General features: G+C 41.4%; 1 protein-coding gene across 1 annotated transcript; it reads right to left on the reverse strand.

Moving 5' to 3' along the window:
* Positions 1–5,191: 5,191 nt before the first annotated feature.
* Positions 5,192–15,530, reverse strand: LOC138980641 (uncharacterized). Its single transcript, XM_070353552.1, has 5 exons — positions 15,428–15,530; positions 12,588–13,390; positions 8,757–8,945; positions 7,590–7,796; positions 5,192–6,051 (listed from the first exon to the last, which is right to left on the reverse strand). The coding sequence occupies exons 1-5, from the start codon at positions 15,477–15,479 to the stop codon at positions 5,227–5,229; spliced, it is 2,076 nt and encodes a 691-aa protein (XP_070209653.1). The 5' UTR covers positions 15,480–15,530; the 3' UTR covers positions 5,192–5,226.
* Positions 15,531–16,040: the final 510 nt, after the last annotated feature.

Genomic DNA, 16,040 nt, shown 5'->3' on the forward strand with positions numbered 1-16,040 from the left:
TTCTTTACTTCTTCCGACCAGAAAGGCAGATATGCTGCCTTTTGTTCCACTCGGAGTAAACTCATGCCTAACACAAAATGATATCAACAACTTTACATTTCACAACAAAACAATATCAATACTGTCTAATTTCTTTCAACAGAGCTCTGTACTTTAAAACAAAAGTAGGTCGTAACAAAAACTGAAATGAATCAGTATGTACTATATACACAGTACACGTAGAGCACTGAGAGGTTGTCTCCCCTATCCTATACTTAAGTGACATGTGCTTTCAGCCTTGTTTAATCTAAATGTGGGGCACACGTGATGACCCCAAATGTCTTTTTGTGCATTGCCCAGTTCATCTATAGATGCATAATTCTAAACAAATGCAGAGTTTTAAGTGGCAGAGAATACATGTCATTAGAGACTGAATGTCATCAGAGAATAAATGTCATCAAAGAATAAATGTCATCTAAGAATAAGTATCATCATAGTATAAATGTCACCAGAGAAAATATGTCATCAGAGAATACATGTCACCAGAGAAAATATGTCGTCAGAGAATACATGTCATCAGCAAACACATATCATCAGCAAATACAAAACAAAGGGAGGAAAGAGGAAATAAGGCATACTTAGGATTAAACATCAAACACGTAAATGATTGCAAATATGATAACGACTAAAAAAGCACCGTAACTGTAGTGCTGATATGTACATAATGCTTCCGTTTTTTTAAGGTCACGCCGCTAGATACTTCCACAGAAAAATAGATAATGATCAGTTACAAAATGAAATAGGTAAACAATTAAGTTTGATGATAACACAGTGCAGGGCCGGATCTGGGGGGGGGGTGTTCCTGGGGTTCCGGAACCCCCCCCCCCCCCCTGGCCATCCAATGTACCTCTCAGAGAAAAAAAATGTGGACTTTGGACCCCTGCCTTCAGTTGGAACCCCCCCCCCCCCCCCCTCAAACGAACTTGGTCCGGCCCTGCAGTGCACAGCACAGAGACAGTCAAACAGAGACAAAATAGTATCTAAATATTTGTCATATCACACATTATCTTACTTGTTGATGATATTATACACTGATCCGAACGGAAAGTTAAACAAAACTGCAGGTAAGGCACACAAAAAAAATTGTCTGTTTCTGGTAACCCGACCGACCCTAAATTTTGGCGCCGACCCTAAACTTTTTTTTTTCAAACTCAAAAATTTTTTTTTTTTTTTTTTTTGGTGGTAAAGGACAGGGTGAGAAAATGAACAACAAAAACGTGTGAAAACGAAAGTCCGCTGACGATTTGTAAATGTGTTGAGTGTCTTGTCTCTATGTATAGTGAATCCAGTCTCTTTGCGCGATTTTTAAAGTTAGTTTTATTGGTCTACATTTGGGGTAAAAAAAAAAAAGAAAAAAAGAAAAAATCCCTACCTACCGACCCTATTTTTTTTAGCCATGTTACCAGAAACAGACAATTTTTTTTTTTTGGCCTAATCAGACATAAACGAACACAAAATGACATTCAAGTGCTTAAGCCCCATTTTTGCAGCTTAAGAAGACACCAAACAAAAAAGTTCATGTTATCTATTAAGAGGACATGCAGATACTGTATTTTTCCCTGTTCAAGTATGGCACAAAATAAGTTGTACACAACCACCTTCCACCAGCCTTACAAACTTAGCCAGGATTAGTCAAGAGTATGTTAGCGTGTAAGTCAATTGGCGGCCTATACCCCAGACGGGGTCACAGGCGTAGGTGAGGTGAGGTGAGGATGTTAGCGTGTAAGTCAATTCCAGCTTCAAATCATAACAAGCACAACCATCAATCAAAGACGAAAAACAAATTATTCAGGGGACAGAAACAATAACAGTTTTTGTTAAAATATCAGGATGACTTCTACGACCACAAAAAAATACTTTCAAAGATACACACACTTGTTCACATTTTGTCTCTTACAAAGGATATAAATGAGTAGCTTTCATTGTGCACATACATAAACCCATGTCATTTACTTCTCCGATTTGGTCTTGAAAAAAGATAAACTTACCGTACGGCAAGATAGGAATAGCATCAACTTTACATAACTTTGACAGTACCTGCTATTCAGACTTGGTCGTGTGACAGACGTTTTCTTCCACACGAGATTACGTTGATTGTTTAACGAAGCCGTGAGGCTGAGTTAGACATCAGCTAATCGAGTATGGAAGAAAACTCTGTCACATGACCAAGTCGGAATAGCATTTATGTCTCACAGCTTCAACAGACGAGAGAACAAACACGTTTTGCGTACTCAAGCTTGACAAACCTAAACACAGGAGCAGCCATTGTGGAGAGATCTACTTTTTGAGGGAAGTGACCAAACAACTATGAATGACGTCTCGGTATAATGTGAATGACGTCACAGTCATCGTCACAGTCTGTATCTTTTAAAGCATCGCATTCTTCATGACGTCTTTCTGTGTCTGCATCCGCAAAATGTTTGTTCTTTTCGGAATCTTTGTCATCTATGTTTAGAACTCTGTCCTTCTAGTTTCAGACTAACAATCAATCAATCAATCAATGAGGCTTATATCGCGCATATTCCGTGGGTACAGTTCTAGGCGCTCAGCAGTGATGCCGTGTGAGATGAAATTTTATACGGCCAGTAATTGCAGCCATTTCGGCGCATATTTACCTTTCACGGCCTATTATTCCAAGTCACACGGGTATAGGTAGACAATTATTAACTGTGCCAAAGCAATTTTGCCAGGAGAGACCCTTTTGTCAATCGTGGGATCTTTAACGTGCACACCCAATGTAGTGTACACGGGGGGGAGTTCGGACACCGAAGAGAGTCTGCACACAAAGTTGACTCTGAAATAAATTTCCGCCGAACCTGGGATCGAACTCACGCTGACAGCGGCCAACTGAATACAAATCCAGCGCGCTACCAACTGAGCTATATCCCCGCCCATAACAGGCCTCGTGAGCGAGCCACTTTACAAGGGCAGCTAAATTCGCGTATGGAAACAGTACTGTCGTCTGGGATGCCGTTGTCAGTATTATCAGCGTTGAAGAATAACTTTCTTTCTTTATTTGGTGTTTAACGTTTGAAGAATAACTAAACCTAGCAATGACATCATACACTAAGAACTGCTTTACACATTTTTCCTACCAAAATACATGTGACCTTGACCCAAGGTCAAGGTCATGCAACACAAAGCTGTTAATTCAAGACATAGGAAGTACAATGGTCGTTATTGGCTCTTTCTACCATGAGATATGGTCACTTTTAGTGGTTCACTACCTTATTTTGGTCACATTTCATAAGGGTCAAAGTGACCTTGACCTTGATCATATGTGACCAAATGTGTCTCATGATGAAAGCATAACATGTGCCCCACATAATTTTTAAGTTTGAAACAGTTATCTTCCATAGTTCAGGGTCAAGGTCACTTCAAAATATGTATACAATCCAACTTTAAAGGACCCTTGCGACCTTGACCTTGAAGCAAGGTCAACCAAACTGGTGTCCAAAGATAGGGCTTACATTGCCCTGTATAGCATACATAGCTAAGGTTGCCATTCTCAATAACTTCAGAAAAAAATGCGAAAATGGGAAAAATGGTCGTTTTTAAGACAACAATTACGGCCCCTGTGACCTTGAACTTGAAGTGAGGTCAAGTTGCCGCACATGTTTTTTGAGATCTTGTAACCATACACCATTAGGCCACATCAGGTGTTGATAGACTTAATAGTGTCCAAGAAAATCCAACGTTAAAGTTTTCCGGACGGACGCCAGGACGGACGGACGGACGACTCGGGTGGGTACATAGACTCACTTTTGCTTCGCATGTGAGTCAAAAAGGACCAGCTTAGATTTACCCACATCAAATATAATATTGGACCGTTTATTAAGATACGGAGCATAAGGACCGACCGACATTGAGCAAACACTACTTGGAGACAAATTAGTACACGTACAACGGTCTGTACCTTTGCGCAGAATTTGTATCAGTCATTATTTTGTATTTAAACTGTCTGTGTGCTTAAAGGCACATTAAGCTTAAACACTCATCGTTTGAGAACATCCTAGGTGCCCTCCGTAAAGAACGAGCAATTTTCAAAGAATTTATTTTTGCGTGGTTTATCTTACCCCAGAGCCATCGTGAACCCGTGTGATCCAGTTTCCCTTTTTTACAATGTAGTCGTCAGTTAGTAATTTGAATACGACTCGATGTGAGCTTATCTGCAATAGCACATTACAATGTACCTCTGACTATGCACGAAACAAACGGCTGTGGTTTACAAGAACTCTAACGATGGCTTTTGACTGTTGAGAGGAACCGGCGATAGGCATAAACCGTCGTCTGCTACGAGAACCACGACCTTGCGTTACCCTGCTTTTCTTTTTTCAAACTTTCAAAACTTCGAATTGTACTGATCTTGTCTTGATGAAAAAAGAATTCTTTTATGATTTAAGAATGTTTGTATAACAAGCTGTCAATTTATTATTTAGATTGTAAAAGTTAGGTCTAGCGCCAAAACGCACCACGGTCCGATTGTCTCTGAGACAATCCGCAAAATTAATTCTTTAAAAATTGCTCGCTCTTTACGTAGGGCACCTAGGATGTTCGCCTTTTGGTGAGCGTTCAAATGGAAGGGTGTACGTGTTTTTACTGTTTGTAAAAGCCTGACAGTATCTGTGATGGTTTACGGGAGGCTTACTGTGCCTTTAGGTCTACTTATTACGGCTAGTGAACTATTTTTTTCGATGATAAAGTGACATCCGCTCAAGGGTACACAGAAAAACGGCAACAGTTTAAAACAAAGTTTCAAATTCAAAACTCGACATGATAGGCAAAATCTGCATGAAGGTAAAAATACCTATCAATTACCCATCCCGAGTAGGTTGTATGGCTTTGTTTGATTACTTCAATGTTATATGCCACTGCCACCGAGGCATTTCAGGGCTGGACCCAGTGTATGAGAGGGAGGGGATTCTAACATGAGACAGGGGTACAAGGGCTGGCCAAGCGAGGAGTGTCGGGGGGGGGGGTGGCACTGCATGCCCTTCAGATGCTGTTGAAATTTAGCATTTGAAAGGAATATTGTTGGTCTATTCCTGAAAAAGGCACAAGTTCCGTATAAACAGGGGGCCTACTGGAATCAAGGATGACACCCCCACCCCCCACCATGCACCCCCCACCCCACCCCCATGATTCAGCCCAATGATTGAGGTCGATAGCAGTCAAGTTTGGCGTCAATCATGAAGGGTTACATGACAACCGATCATCTTCCACCAGATCTGAACCTCCCAATGCCTCCAGCATTGCATTCCTGCTCCCAGAGACGTTATCTCGGTTTGTGTGGGTCCCGGAGACGTCAGCGGAACAAGGGACAGGACACTTCAACTCAAAGGAGGGGTTCTCACTCATCTGGGATCGTGTGGAACTGGTTGAGAGTTCTTGCGGCGCATTTCCCACAGTTTCCATGGGCGCTTGTGTAACTTGATTTATATCTTCTCCGTTGGTTTCGTTTCTTTCGTTACCGCATGGAAGACGCATTGGCTGAGTAGGGCACTGTTCAGAAGGAGTACAGTGGCTTTTACGGTTCTTTTTTTTCTTTTTCTTCGGGCTTGCACCTTGCCATTCAGACGAAGTCAGTGATTTCCTCGCTGTCTCTTCTCCTTTCTGATCTGCTGCAACTCTGCCTGAGGACTGTTCGTTTTGAGATGTTCTGGTTGCAGTTATCATTCCCTGTTCAAAATAGCTTTCCATTCCATTTTGCTGTGGATGTAGCAATGACGCGAGGTCAAGTTTGTTTGCAACAACCTTTGCGATGTTAACAACTGTTGGATTTTGACCATAGCCCCTTTCCAAAAGAGTTGGCTGCTCTTGCGGTCTTAAGGTCTGTGCAGGATGGTAGATTGCTGGAAGACTGTTTGGGTTGTGCAGCAAGTTGCTTACGCATGATCTTGAATTGGACAGTTCATGGTTGGTCATCTCGTCCTGGAATGTGCCTGTCTCCATAGGAACAGGCGCTTGTGACGAAACTGGTACAGAGAAATGGGTACAACGGTACTCTTTCATCTGAAAAAAAGAGAGAAGTAAAAACATATTTTTAAGGTAGAAGAGCATGCGTCTCTCGCTCTTGGGGTCCGCTTTTCATAGAGATTTCACATGTTCTATTTTTTTATTTCAGTGCCCCTCTGAATAAGAAAGTCACGAGGGAGCAATGTGAGGAAAAATAGAGCAGTGTTATTTGTATATTGTAGGCCCCTGTGCTCTTTTTCCGGTTAGGTGTGTGTGGTGAATGCTTTTGTACTCAATGCTACGTCTATCCAAATCCCATACAGGACCTCAGGAAGTGTTGTTCTCAATGTGTGTGGTAATTAAGTTAGGCCGCGCTTGAAAGTACATAGTCCAATATTTTCATTGCATAGTTCTCACCCTCTATAGTAATCTGTACAAAAACTACACCGTGGCTCCTATAAGCATATTTTCGAAAGAAAATGGTGTCATAATACATAACATACACGTCAGAGTTAGTTTGTTGCCATGTCAGGTAAAAGACGATCAGTTGAGCATGCACTTCCTTATTACTGTTTGGGTCATACTAAATACTAGTTACAGAAAGGTTGAATCACTGCCAAAATTCAGACTGGAGAAAATGTGTTTTACCCATGTAATATCTTAAACAATGCAAGGACTCAAACAGGTTGAAGAAAAGCAATACTGCATATTACAAAAGAAATCTGCCACAATGCTTGGACAATCTGACAGAGTTATTTCCGAAAATCAACAATATGCTGTTGTTCAGTTTGCTTAATCAACAAGCAAAGGTTAAGACCACAGTAATTTTAAATAAGACGATTAACGTACTTCTTTTGTTTTGGAAACTTTTATTGTGCATTATCTGCTTTATTCATAAAACAAAAGAAACCATCTCGTGAATGTATGCTTTAGGAATCTTTTGCAAAAACAGAGATAAGAATGTACAGTGGTCAATAACGTTCAAAACGGTGTACTTGTTTCAACATTACATTTTTTTTTTTAAATATGGTGACAGGCAAAGCTTCACACATAACCATGCTGCTGTTAACTACTTCACAATAATTTTTTTAAAAATGCCAAACTTAAATGTGGGAGGAGTTCTAATGAACATTCCTCACAGAGGCGGAAGAAATCTGTTTCGTAAAAATTTGAAATCTTTAAAACAACAACAACTGCCACCACCACCACCACCACCACCTCCACCAACATAAAACAACAACAACAACAACAAAAACAACAACAACAAACGAGACATAGGGTTTGTTGAACTAAAGAAGTTTGGGTAATTGTCCATCCATAATTAAAACAGCGAAAAACATAATGTTTACCATTAATATAGAATGAGGCATTTACATTTATGAATAAAGCCTCGAACTTACGCATTTGTTTGTTTTACAGTTGGTTAGGTATGGCAGCCATTTTGCAAGTAGCAGTGGCTTGTAAAGTGTTAAACTTCTTGCTAAATGCACGTTATGGGTCAAAACATTGCTTTTTGTAAAGTACAATGCTCTCAACGTTTTAATAACCTTTAGGAAGGAAAGAGAATGATTCTAACAACCAATAAAAATGCATACTTTCAGTGAGGCTCTGATTGTTGACGTGTCTTGTGTCTCCAGGAAGTCAGACCATGGGCGATCCTGTCTGACGTAGCCAACGTCGACGTATATGTAGCATTCCGACCGCTGGAGTTGTACTGGGTCCTTCCGACACTGGATGGACCATTCCACCCTCTCCGGCTCCGTGTGATACAGACTTGGGAAAAAGACTTGCAGATGAAAACTCTGAGAAAAAAAAAGCAAAATGATCTAAGTAGTAAGTACATTTCGTATCCGCAATACTGGAACCCGAAATTGGTACGACCGCAATCAACGCTATTTGGTACCATCTACGTTATTTGTATTCTTGACCAAAGTAAGACATTTTACACAGATCGGGTCAGACATTAACATGATGATTCTCCGAGACTGCGCTCAAGATCGAGATGAACGCTGCCAGTTGGGGTCTGTGTCAATTGTCATATTTGGTAGACAATGCTATTGCTATATTTGTATCAATCTATTCTAGTTGGATTTTGTTTATACGTTCTAGGCTCGAACGTAAATATGCACTATTTTGTAGCCTTGGCTAGACGGTTAAATATGACTCTTAGTTGGCCTTAGAAGGAAAATCACATGTTCAATAGAAACATATTATTTAACTGTGTTAACTGAATGTCCAAACCAATGCTGGTTATGCAGAAACGTGTCATCAGTATGGTAAAGTTATGCTTTTATTTTTTAAGTTTACAGGAAATAATTCAAAATTCCCGCAAAACATTCTGAAACTTTTTTTTATCGTACATGAGATCACCACGTTTTAAAATATGTTACAGTGAAAAAAAAAGTGAAAAACGCTTTTCAACACACACACACGTTTCAAAGAATTGCAATGTTCATATCTTGCTTTAAAACTTCAAAAATAATACAAAGGTCAAAATGTTGAAGAAACCTGTCTTCCGGTGTAAATAATCATATAAACCACCAGAGATTTGCCCATGATCTGACGTGGGAGTGAAGCATACCAAAACTCAGACTAGTCGCTGCTAAGAGTAGGTAGTATGAGCTGAATGATGCTTTTATTACAGGCGGATATGGGGTGATTATGCAAGGGAAAAGAAAGGACGGCCAGAAAAAGCGTTCATGTCCAAATACAAAGTCACTAATGACGCTGAGCAATAACACAAGATTTAAGCCTACAATTACCCTGTTAGGTTTCAACCAAGGAGTTCCATCAGGTCTTGATTTGTGCATCCACACCGGCTCATCAGTTTCTGTCGGTGGGAAGCGAATCCAAACACCAACCCTAACATCATCAACATTCTCATTTCTGAGCCTTTCGAGTTTGGTACTTGTAATGAATGTCATCTCATCTTTGGAGTCTGGAGCCCATGGCTGCACACACACACACACACACACACACACACACACACACACACACACACTCACACACACATACACACACACACACACACACACACACACACACACACACACACATACATACACATGTATACATTTCGTTTACAATTAGTTTTTAAAGAAGTTTAACATCACTTAAACGGCATGGCATTTCTCATGTAAACGATTATGCTCAACATCTGATGTCTATCAAGGCACAATATAATAATAATAATAATAACGGGCATTTATAAAGCGCCTTATCAAAAGTTCAAAGCGCGGGACAACAATACATGTATACAAAAATCATACAATCACTGTCAGATTCAAACAACACATCATGCACATCTCACATCCCCAGACTCTATACTAAGGAACTATCCGTAGTGTTGTTGGAACAAGTGAGTTTTCAAATTGGACTTAAAAGATGAAATGGATGGAGAGTGACGTAATTGAAAGGGGAGTGAATTCCATAACTGAGGTCCATAATACGAAAACGTGCGGAAGCCATGAGCCTTGCGTTTAAAGCGACCTTGACAGAGAAGTCGAGCATCATCAGAAGAACGAAGGGTGCGAGAGGGAGTGTAGAGAGAGACCAGTTCAGAAAGATAGGCAGGTGCCGATTCAGAGATGATATTGTAGCAGAAGCAGGCAGCTTTATACCTAATACGTTCAGATACAGGAAGCCAGTGAAGTTCTTTCATGAGAGGAGTGCAGGGTTGTCGATGCTGTGCTCTGAAAATGAGACGTGCAGCAGAGTGTTGTACTTTTTGCAAGAGTTGGAGAGTGGAGTCAGGGCAACCTATGAGAAGGGAGTTGCAGTAATCTAATCTGGACAGAATGCAGGATGTAACGAGAGTTTTAGTGGCATCAACAGTGAGAAATTTTCTTATGGAACCTATTCTTCTGATCTCAAAGTAACATGTCTGACAGACTTTTTTGATGTGTTGTTTCATTGAGAGGTGGGAGTCCATGATGAACCCAAGATTCCTAGCACTATCAGAGAGAGAAATGTCACTAGAACCTACTGTGATGGAGGCTGGAAGGGAAGTGGTCGAACAGGAAGCTCCAGAGAAAAGAAGAAATTCAGTCTTGTCATCATTTAACTTGAGCATATTGTTTGTCATCCATGATTTAATATCTGAAGTGCAGTTTTGGAGAGTGTGCGTCACCGCTTGGATTTCTGTAGGCTTGCATGCTTGTTGGAGTTGTGTGTCGTCTGCAAAGAGGTAGTGATTGACTGCGTGTTGCTTGATGACGGCAGAGAGAGGAGTGGTGTATAGTACAAATAAAACTGGGCCTAGAACTGATCCCTGGGGAACGCCGAAACAGAGAGGAGATGGAGGAGATGAGAGATTATTGACAGACACATACTGACTACGGCCCTGTAGATATGAACTAAACCAGTGAAGAGCGGTAGAGTGAACGCCAAAAACAGATTCGAGACGAGAGAGCAGAACAGAGTGATCGATCGTATCGAACGCAGCTGAGTTATCCAAGAGAAGCAGAACTGATAGGTCATCATTATCCAGAGCAGAAAGAATGTCATTCACAACACGAAGCAAAACAGTCTCGGTGCTGTGGCCAGCCCTATACGCTGACTGAAGAGGGTTGCAGAGGTTGTTGGTTTCAAGGTGGGAGAGAAGCTGACTAAGCACTACTTTTTCCAGAATTTTAGAAATGAATGGCAAGTTGGAAACAGGCCTATAGTTTTTCAACTGATTTTTATCCAGAGATGGTTTCTTGATCAAAGGTTTAACTACTGCAGTTTTCAAGTCCATTGGCACAGTGCCAGAAGTGAGAGAAGAGTTGATTATGTTGGTTATGATGGGAAGAAAAAGGTCAAGGTTTTCATAAAACAAGTTGGTGGGGATGGGGTCTAGCTCACAAGACTTTGGCACTGTGTTCTTCAAAATCTTCAAAACAAACTGCTCAGATACAGGAATGAAGCTATCCAACAAAGAACCAGAGAATTGTGAAGCCGGAGGCGAAGCCACTGGTGGAGGAAAGCTATTTCTGATGGTTTCGATCTTCTCAGTGAAGTAGTCAGAAAATACAGTTGGCAGGTCCTTGGGGTCATGGGTGGTGGGGAGGCTGGAAACCGTCTGTTTTCCAAGCAGAGAATTGAAATTTTGAAAAAGTTCTTTGCATGTTCTACTACCTATAATCTGGGCAGAAAAGAAAGCAGTTTTAGCGCCTTCAACTAAGTCATTTACTTTGCGTTTGATGGTTTCAAAAATCTCTTTATATATAAGATATTGTTCCACTTCGACGCATACCTAGTCTCTGTGTAGAGTGGGAATCTCTTTTAAATGAAATTCTGATTGAAAGTAAGTCAACCAAATTTTGATTAAACATAATTATGCGCAGAATGCAGTCAGACCGTTGGGTTTTGGTGTGTGTTTTAGTATTATCGCATGTTAAAACCTGGAGAGATATGTGATATGGAACATACTGTCCCTTTAATAACCCCAAACTATATCGCAATAAACCGAACCTAAGTTGCCTTCAGTGTCATCCGGAATGAGGGAAATTGAGAGTATTTATCCACAATAGGCACACACACGCGTGCACGTATCATTGACGTAATTTTAAAAAAGCAACACAGACAACACAGACATACATACACCAATATTATTCATGCAAACAAATAAAGTCAAGAACAACAATGAAAGACATGTCTCACACACACACACACACACACACACACACACACACACACACACACACACACACACACACACACACACACACACACACACACACACACACACACACACACACACATACCTAAAGTGTGGATGGTTACCTAAGAGGCGGCACTGGGTGTAGTGCCTTTCTAGTGCACTTGCACTACAACAGCACTGGGTGCAGTACTCGCTCCGGCATCGAAGAATTTTGCACTAAAAAATGCACAAAATTTGACCTATTTCGTCGCCTATAGAGGACGGAAAGAATGTCATTTTGAACATTGTTATGACATTCTTTCCGTCAAAAAAGTCAATTTAACGGTGTTAAATGAAGCGAGCATCCACACAATTAGGTTGCCATCCAGAGTTTAGGTTGCCATCCACGTGTGGATAGTTGCCTTATGGTGATTTAGGCAACCAAACCTGTGGAAACATGGGTACACACACACACACACACACACACACACACACACACACACACACACACACACACACACAAACACACACACACACACACACAAACACACACACACACACACACACACACACACACACACACACACACACACAAACACACACACACACACACACACACAAACACACACACACACGCAGACACACACAAACACACACACACAAACACACACAAACACACACACACACACACAAACACACACACACACACACAAACACACACACACACACACACACACAAACACACACACACACACAAACACACACACACACACACACACAAACACACACACACACACACACACAAACACACACACACACACACATACACCCACACACACACACACACAAACACACACACACACACACAAACACACACACACACACACACACAAACACACACACACACACACACAAACACACACACACACACACACACACACACACACACACACAAAACGTCTGCCTTTACCTTACGGAAATCACTGATGCCCAACCTCAGATCCCAAATCAGCATGGTCAGGTCGGCATCTCCAGTTTTCTTCTCTATTTCAGTTGCATACAGGCGGAACTGCAAGTAGGGCGGGTCCATCTGCTGCTTGCAGTGTGTGCAGAAATAGCCGGTAAAGTGGTTCGTCACGATGATTATCCTGTTCTCCTCAGTCAAGTGAAATGTTCCGGTCACTCTCTCTGCATCCACTGCACCACCTGCGTGTAATTCTTCTAGCTTGCTTACCAGCCGAAGGGTTTCACTGCAGATTTCTTCATTACACTTTCTGTTGACCTGGAACACTCTGACGTCATTTTCGTTCACATCAGGAGGGAGGAAATGTGGCAGGGAGATACACACTGGCTTCTTGAACATGAAATTATCTCCAGCGTAATACTCCACCACTGGACTGCAGATGGATTCCGTCGCGGTCAGTTTTAGTTTTTTATGTACTCCCTTCAGGTCAGTGGTAATGGCGCCATGAATGGTTACTTCAGCTGTCGCCTTGGAGTCAACAGAAGCAGTTTCTTGTCGCTGGCTGGTGGTGCCAGGCGTGAACAGCTCTTGCTCTGTTAAACCAGTGGCTTTGCTTCCAACTGTACACATTGAAGCTGCTGCGTTTGTCAGGTCACTCCTAGGCTCTTCCCCACTCCCATCGTTAACTGCCTTCTCTGGAATGGTGAGGATGACATCGGAATCCATTGCTTGCAGCTGTCCGCCATAAAAAGTAAAGGTTTCACTGAACTGCCACGAGCTGCTGAAGATTGGTTGCTGGGGCTCTGCATCTGTAAAACACACACACACACACCTGTGTCACAATAAAGTTGGAAAGACCACAGAAATAGCTCCTATTAATTGCAGGAAAAGGATGCCTGATATGGATCAATTTTTGTTTCTTGATGATAACAAGCTTTTTTTTCTTTCGAAGAAGTTGTATTGTGTGTTTGGTAGTCCTTCTTTCCTTAGTTAACCGTTAGACCTAATTAGAGCAAATAACCTTTGATGGACATTGAGCAAAAATCAAATACAGAAAAAAAATCACAAATGATTTATATTATAATTTATTAAGCCTGGGCGCCTAATATGGACCAGTGAAGAGGCTTTCACGAATCACTGTAAAAGCACCCTATAATTCACAATTACATGATACATGATATGCTTTAGATTTATTTGTTTCGGTTTGATGAGAACATTAATTGAAGCAAAACAGAAAACTAAAGAAACTTACCAAAAACAGAGACAAACTAAATGACAAGAAACAAGGTGACATCAAAACAGATGTAATTTGAATCGATCCCCATAAAATCTAGACAGATGTATGTTTAATCGATCCCCGGCTTAACAGCTTTGTTTGCCAGCTAATTTAGAATATCAGGTTCAGTTAAGGGTATCGAAGAGGTTAACATGCACAGTAAAATTAATCACTTTAAATGTCTAATCATTGCAAGTCGCTCTTCTAAACACTTGTTTCTTTGTTATGCGCTCAATCATAAACCGACTGAATGTACTGAAGGTGTAATGTTGATGTGTTGATGAAAACGTATTTCAAGGGTTTGTTCTGTTGTAACACGGCTAAAAACAACAGCTGTATCTAGTGTATTCGTTCATGTGAATGAAGCACAAAACTCGGGGGGGGGGGGGGGGGGGGAGTTAGAATGATGGGAGTGTTAGAGGAACAGAAATTAGGACATTCCAACACATTTTTCGCCAAGATTTACCGTTATCGACAATTAAAGCGGACAAAATATGCTTTATTCAATAAGAATTAAAATAGAGAAACACTGCTATGTAAAGTCTTGAGTTGGTTTGTGAGGCAGGAGCATATAAAACCTCTTTGAACCAGTTTATCCTGTAGTGTGAGAGCAAACATCTGGCCGGCTGACACACCAGTGAGGGACAAAGTCAACGGCCCTGTGGAGATCAGCCCTTCAATACACAGAAGCATGTGTCAGGAAGACCGGACTGTGCCTGTCTCAGGGAACCCAGAAGAAGACAAAATCCTATGGCGAACTTGGAAAACATGAGCAAAAGGCAAACATCAATCATGCTAAAGTGTGTATCCTGTACAGTTCTTGTGCATAGAATGCCCGGTCCTTTCAAGGCTTGCGTGTGAAATAACTTCTGTTTTAGCCTCGTGGGACTACGTCTGTCCGAGAAGTTTTAACAGAAACATGTTCCCTTTACCAGCATGTTTTTAAGTTCTAAAGGAATTATCATTTTATAGAATCTTCGGAACTGCACAGAAGGCTTTACAATTGAGGCGTACAATATCCATTCATTACATGGAACTTTGTGTTGGAGTTTTCCTCATTGCAAACACATAGGCCTCAAGAACAAGCTATTTCTAAGTGCCAACGATACTGGCGAATAGAAACTGGTTTGTTTGTTTGTTTAACGCCCAGCCGACCACGAAGGGCCATATCAGGGCGGTGCTGCTTTGACATATAACGTGCGCCACACACAAGACAGAAGTCGCAGCACAGGCTTCATGTCTCACCCAGTCACATTATTCTGACACCGGACCAACCAGTCCTAGCACTAACCCCATAATGCCAGACGCCAGGCGGAGCAGCCACTAGATTGCCAATTTTAAAGTCTTAGGTATGACCCGGCCGGGGTTCGAACCCACGACCTCCCGATCACGGGGCGGACGCCTTACCACTGGGCCAACTGGTTGTTTTGTACGGTGTTTTCAATATGTTAAAGACAAGAAATAGTCATGGAAACAAACTCGGTTATATCCAGTCCCGGAGCATGTAAAAGTAAACATGACACTGATCGCCCCAGCTTAGAGAGAGCAAAGAAGAATGCGTGACACGTACCTTCATCTTGCAGTGTAGCAGCTTTCTCACTGGATGAAACGTCCTTCTTCATTCGTGAGAACTGTTCTGTCTTTCCATCGTCGGCACTGCTTGATTCAACTAAGACGTCCACTTTAGATACCCTCTGTATTGTCAAAAATAGACAGAATGATAAGGATGTGTTAGATAGGTATTACGCTAAGTCATCCCTTGAAATGTATACTCAAGGCAATGTTTGTTGACATTGTTTGTTTGTTTTTTAAATATGTAAAGTTACAGGTAGATGATCTTACAAGTTTATTATAGTCCTTCATTGCGTTTGTCGACGCCCGTTTCTCGTTGCTTCCCTTCACAGAATAAACTGACCGTAGGGCGTCATCGTCTCGAACGAAATCTTCAAAATCTCCAAAAACCGTTTGGAATTCCGGGTAAACATATGAAATGACGTCAGCGCGTTTCGGTTATTGGCCAATGTATTTCGGAGCTGTGGTACTAGCAGAATGTCGGTCAGACTTGTAATTAACGCTGCTCAATTTACTTTGCAAACAAGCTGATACGAAGTAAACTAGCTGGATCAAAGGGGCAGTTATCAACTTACTTTGAACAGTGAGATCAACAAACATACAGTACACAT

This window comes from Littorina saxatilis, linkage group LG11 (assembly GCF_037325665.1).
Source record: "Littorina saxatilis isolate snail1 linkage group LG11, US_GU_Lsax_2.0, whole genome shotgun sequence".
In the NCBI taxonomy this organism is placed as follows: domain Eukaryota; kingdom Metazoa; phylum Mollusca; class Gastropoda; order Littorinimorpha; family Littorinidae; genus Littorina; species Littorina saxatilis.

Excerpts from the sequence above, each read along its gene's own strand:
- LOC138980641 (XM_070353552.1), bottom strand. The coding sequence starts at position 15,479 with ATGAAGAAGGACGTTTCATCCAGTGAGAAAGCTGCTACACTGCAAGAT. Across the intron at positions 13,391-15,427 it reads TGCTACACTGCAAGATGAAG|ATGCAGAGCCCCAGCAACCA; the intron begins GTACGTGTCACG and ends TGTGTTTTACAG. Across the intron at positions 6,052-7,589 it reads CAATCAGAGCCTCACTGAAA|ATGAAAGAGTACCGTTGTAC; the intron begins GTATGCATTTTT and ends TCTTTTTTTCAG.